The sequence below is a fragment of the Apium graveolens genome, chromosome 3 (genome assembly GCF_009905375.1).
Source record: "Apium graveolens cultivar Ventura chromosome 3, ASM990537v1, whole genome shotgun sequence".
In the NCBI taxonomy this organism is placed as follows: Eukaryota; Viridiplantae; Streptophyta; class Magnoliopsida; order Apiales; family Apiaceae; genus Apium; species Apium graveolens.
This window is the reverse complement of record NC_133649.1, coordinates 173,298,506-173,303,160: the sequence shown is the minus strand read 5'-3', so window position 1 is coordinate 173,303,160 and position 4,655 is coordinate 173,298,506. Positions and strand designations below refer to the sequence as shown.

At 33.5% G+C, this 4,655-nt stretch overlaps 1 protein-coding gene across 1 annotated transcript; it reads left to right on the top strand.

The window, feature by feature from the left end:
* Positions 1 to 1,153: 1,153 nt before the first annotated feature.
* On the top strand, positions 1,154 to 2,025 carry LOC141714720 (uncharacterized). The gene is made up of 3 exons (XM_074518221.1): positions 1,154 to 1,337; positions 1,379 to 1,564; positions 1,997 to 2,025. The coding sequence occupies exons 1-3, from the start codon at positions 1,154 to 1,156 to the stop codon at positions 2,023 to 2,025; spliced, it is 399 nt and encodes a 132-aa protein (XP_074374322.1).
* Positions 2,026 to 4,655: the final 2,630 nt, after the last annotated feature.

Genomic DNA, 4,655 nt, shown 5'->3' with positions numbered 1-4,655 from the left:
GTAGGAAGAATTCTGGAAATCTGGCAGCATTAATGACATATCAATGACCTCTTCACACGAGATTGAAAGATTTGGCTTAGAGTTTTATCGTGAAGGAACAGATGGTATATTAGCAAGTATGTATGTCGAGCCTAGTCTTATCTCTAGGATAAAGGCAGGTCAGGATGGTGATGATGACATATGGTATCTTATACAGAGCATGAAATCAGGAAAGCAACCAGAAATTTGCATTGACGAACATGGTATAATTTGGAAGGGTAACCGATTGTGTGTGCCTGATAATAAGTAACTTAAGGAGCAATTATTGGAGGAAGCCCATCGATCTCCATCCTCAATTCATCCAGGTGAGACGAAGATGTATCATGATGTGAAGGAACACTTTTGGTGGAGTGGTATGAAGCGTGATATAGCTGAGTTCATTTCAAAATGTTTGACTTGTCAACATGTGAAGATTGAACATTAGAGACCAAGTGGATTATTACAACCGTTGGAATTGCCTACATGGAAATGGGAGAATGTTTGCATGGATTTTGTTATTTGGTTGCCGAAAACTTTGAGGAAGAATGATGCGATATGGGTGATTGTGGATAGGCTTACTAAATATGCTCACTTTTTACCGATTCGTGGGAACATGTCTTTGGAGAGTTTAGCACTAGCATACAGGAATGAGATTGTTAGACTTCATGGTATTCCAGTTTCTATTGTTTCTGATAGAGATCCGAGATTTACTTTAAAATTTTGGCTGGGATTTCAAAAAGCATGGGGCACCACACTGAATTATAGTACAGCAATTCATCCGCAGTCTGACGGACAATCAGAGCGGATGATTCAGACTTTGGAGGATATGTTACGAGCTTGTGCACTAGAATGGTTTGGAAATTGGAATGAGTATTTACCGTTGGTTAAATTTGCGTACAATAATAGTTGGCAAGCGAGCATTAGTATGGCTCCTTTTGAAGCATTATATGGACGCAGGTGCATAACACCGACTTGTTGGAATGAAGTAGGAGAAAAACTTTTGGAAGGTCCTGACTTAGTTCAGATCACAACTGATAAGGTAACATTTGCTCTAGAGAAGCTTAAACAAGCTCGATCTAGGCAAAAGAGTTATGCAGATAAGGGTAGGTGAGAGTATGAGTTTAAGGTTGGGGACATGGTATTTCTTAAGGTATCTCCGACGAAGGGCATTCAGCGTTATGGTCAGAAAGGAAAATTGAATCCGAGGTATATTGGTCCATTTGAGATTCTTGAGAGAGTTAGAGCAGTGGCATATAGAGTTGCCTTGCCGCCTCAGTTGTCCCGAGTACTAACGTATTTCATGCATCAGTTTTGTGGAAGTATGTTTATCATCCACACCATATTGTTCAATGTCCTTTAGACGCATTTGACGAGGATCTATCTTGTGAGGAGGAAGCTGAAGCTACATTGGAGAGAGAAGAAAGAGTTTTGCGTAATAATACTATTCTATTTGTTAAAGTTCTTTGGAAAAATCACGATGCTCGAGAGGCTACGTGGGAAATAGAGGACTCAGTCAGGACAATATATCCTTATCTTTTCAAATCAGGTGAGTTATTAGAATTTCAAGGACGAAATTATTATAAGGGGGGAGGATTTAATACCCTGATATATTTATCTAATTATTAAATTACTAATACTTATTTATATTAGTTATGTATTAAATTATACATAATTTTGTTTTATGTTTATTATTTTTTTTCTAGAAGCATATGAAAAATAGTGGTGGAATCCTAATCAAATTCTAGGAAATAGAGTGATAAGGCTTACTTGTAGTTTTTGATTTCTTTAAGGCGGGTTATACTTATCGTGTAGACTTATAAATACAATCTATTAGATACATATAAGGTATTCACGGTAATAAGGTGTACAGCGAAGGAGCTCGGGTGCAAATATTGAGTTATTTAGTTATATTCACTGATTCACAATGTCTTCAATTGATAGATGTATATGTCTATGTTATTAAATTATATCAATGCAGAGACAAGGTTAGCTGGCCCTGAGTTATAGATGTGAGCATTCAACTAGTTAAATTACTTGAATAACTGAAGGTATGCACGATTACGTATACTACGTAATATTATATCTATTTATAATTGTATTTTATTTTTAAATCTAAAATATTGATTTAATTAATTCCTCTGTATATATTTCAGTGCTTCATCTATTTTCGTTGGCGTTCTAAATCCAGGTTCTTATTTTGGAACGATTTACTGAAAATTGTAAGCTCTAAATCTACTCTTTTGGTTAAACTATCTTTTGAATATTTATATTTAATCATTTTTACATATACGTGGTGGTCATTCTTGCTTAGTATTTATTTATAGGATGCCCACATCATTTTTCTTTTACTATTTTTTTTATTTTGTCATTAATTTGGTACTAAATCGTTATGCATGTAATTCGAATGATCGGCTAGTTTTGAATTTGAGTTAAAGGTGATACACATGCTAATTATTTATTATAATTTATAAATTATTGTACTCCTAAAAATAGATTTATAAAGCATAAAATTTCAATTATTATATTAGCATTTGAATTTGTTATTTTATAAGGTAGTGTACTAGTTTTAAACAATTTTCCTACTTACTATTTTGCCTGTTTGTTTCATCAAAGTGCCTTATTTTGATTAATGAATTATTTTATGCATGCGTTTATGTGATTGGAGAGCCTATTAAATATTTCATTTTTTAGGATATTGATGTTTACAGGGTCTTATAAAACTGATGTTATACTCATTATATTAATTTTTATCGCCATTAATTGGTAAATAAGGTGTAAAATTGTATTCGAATTCCGTGCTATTATATTTTATAGTATTAATTTATGAACTTATTACAATTATGGTTATGCCACGTATCGATTATTTTACTGCAATATTAAAAGTTTGTTTAACCATTTATTTAAATTTTATTCTTCTAAAATTATTTTATTTTCAAACAATCTGGTAAGCATGTAACTTGTACATGTTTAGAAAGATGTTTATTTTAGTAGCTTGCTTTGGTTAGATTGAGAGTACATAATTGCTTACTATATGTACTACTTAGCTTAATTAATTTATTAATAATAATTGGATTCATAGTGTTGGGATTTAGATTCCTCATAATTGATTATTTTATGAGTTAATATGTTTGCCCAGTTAGTAGGTCACGGGTTCTTCGTATTTCATTATTATTATATCATATTATTTTGTCAGTACTGTGACTATCATGATGTTATTAATATATAATTTAAATTCAAACTAGGCTCATTAATGTTAAGTGTGCATATTATTTGTACCCACCTTATTTACTATTCAACCTTATTTTATGCTTCATTGTTAGCTCAATTATTTGTACTTATTATCCTGCTGATTCGATAAATATTGGTAAATTGTTTCAAAACTACATTGTTGACCTTTTTGTCATTTTCAGTTTAAATCTCTGTGTTGGTAAGACACAATCTATTCGTATTTATATTTTATCAATTATCTAGATTATATTTGTACTGAGCATTTGACTCACTCGTATTGTCTCCTTTCTGCAGGTAATTACGGGGTAAAGCGGGCAGAGTGATGAGTGACACCCAGTATTTAGTTGAGATTCAACTTAGTGAATTTAATAAATGCGAAGGCTTCTTTTAGTGGATTTTATATCATATTTCTATTATTATTGTTGGATATTTAATCCATGGATTTTAACTATGTCATTCATTTTTGCTACACTATTGCAGTTTAATATAATTTAGACTTGTTTATATTGTGTAGTTTTATTGTTATAAAAATAGGGTGTTATATTATATGCGTAGTTCGATTTGACTAGTAAAACGCACGAATCGGCCAAGGGAAAATGAAGAAACAAGCAATTCTTTCTCCTCCATTTCTGCCCCATTTTCCTCTCGGGTTTTTCTTCAAAAAAATGAAGAAGTGATCTTTTGCTTGCTTTTTGGTAAAATGATGCGATAATATAGATATTATCTTGGTTATCCACTTAAATATTGCTTATATCACCCTTATGACCTCACTTAAGTGCCATGTGTTGGCTAATTTTGGTGTGATGGTGATAAGTGGCATTTTATACCACTTAGAACGTCTTATAATAGCTTGAATTGATGTCTTAAAATCAAGTATTTTGTGTATTTGATGTGTTTTTCTAGTGTCTGTGCATTTTAGGGTATTACTTGCATTTGTGGGGAGATTTCATCAAGAATAAGCCTTAGTATGTGCTTGGCATTATAAGTGGGAAGTTAAGAGCAGAATGCAGCGAAGAACGGGAGCAGAATAATGAATTTTCCAGAAAGGTGTTGGGCGCCCGCTCAGCCTGGCTGGGCGGCCGCTCAGGAAGCTGGGCGCCCGCTCAGGATTGCTGGGCGCCCGCTCAGGGACGTAATTTTTAATTCTGATTTTTGGAGTTCTCGTTCTGCTGGACTTCTGACTTCTTAGATGGTTCGGTTTTGTGGGGCTTCTATAAGTAGTTTTCAGAGACGTTTCACGTGTGTTGAATCGTGGTATTAATCGAGGAGCAAGGAGATAAGGAAGAAGACCGTTTTAGCACACCGCAACGAAGAGGAAGCATAGTTTCTTGTGATTCTTTTATTCGTTGTAACAGTGGATGCTAGTTTTCTTTGCTTTGAACCTATTTACTCTTGAGACGTACTTTAGT

What these genes read in the sequence shown, in the direction of transcription:
- LOC141714720 (XM_074518221.1), top strand. Translation starts at nt 1,154, where the DNA reads ATGGTATTTCTTAAGGTATCTCCGACGAAGGGCATTCAGCGTTATGGT. An exon ending in CATGCATCAGTTTTGTGGAA is followed by an intron (nt 1,338 to 1,378) that starts GTATGTTTATCA and finishes AATGTCCTTTAG; the next exon opens with ACGCATTTGACGAGGATCTA. An exon ending in TCCTTATCTTTTCAAATCAG is followed by an intron (nt 1,565 to 1,996) that starts GTGAGTTATTAG and finishes ATATCAATGCAG; the next exon opens with AGACAAGGTTAGCTGGCCCT.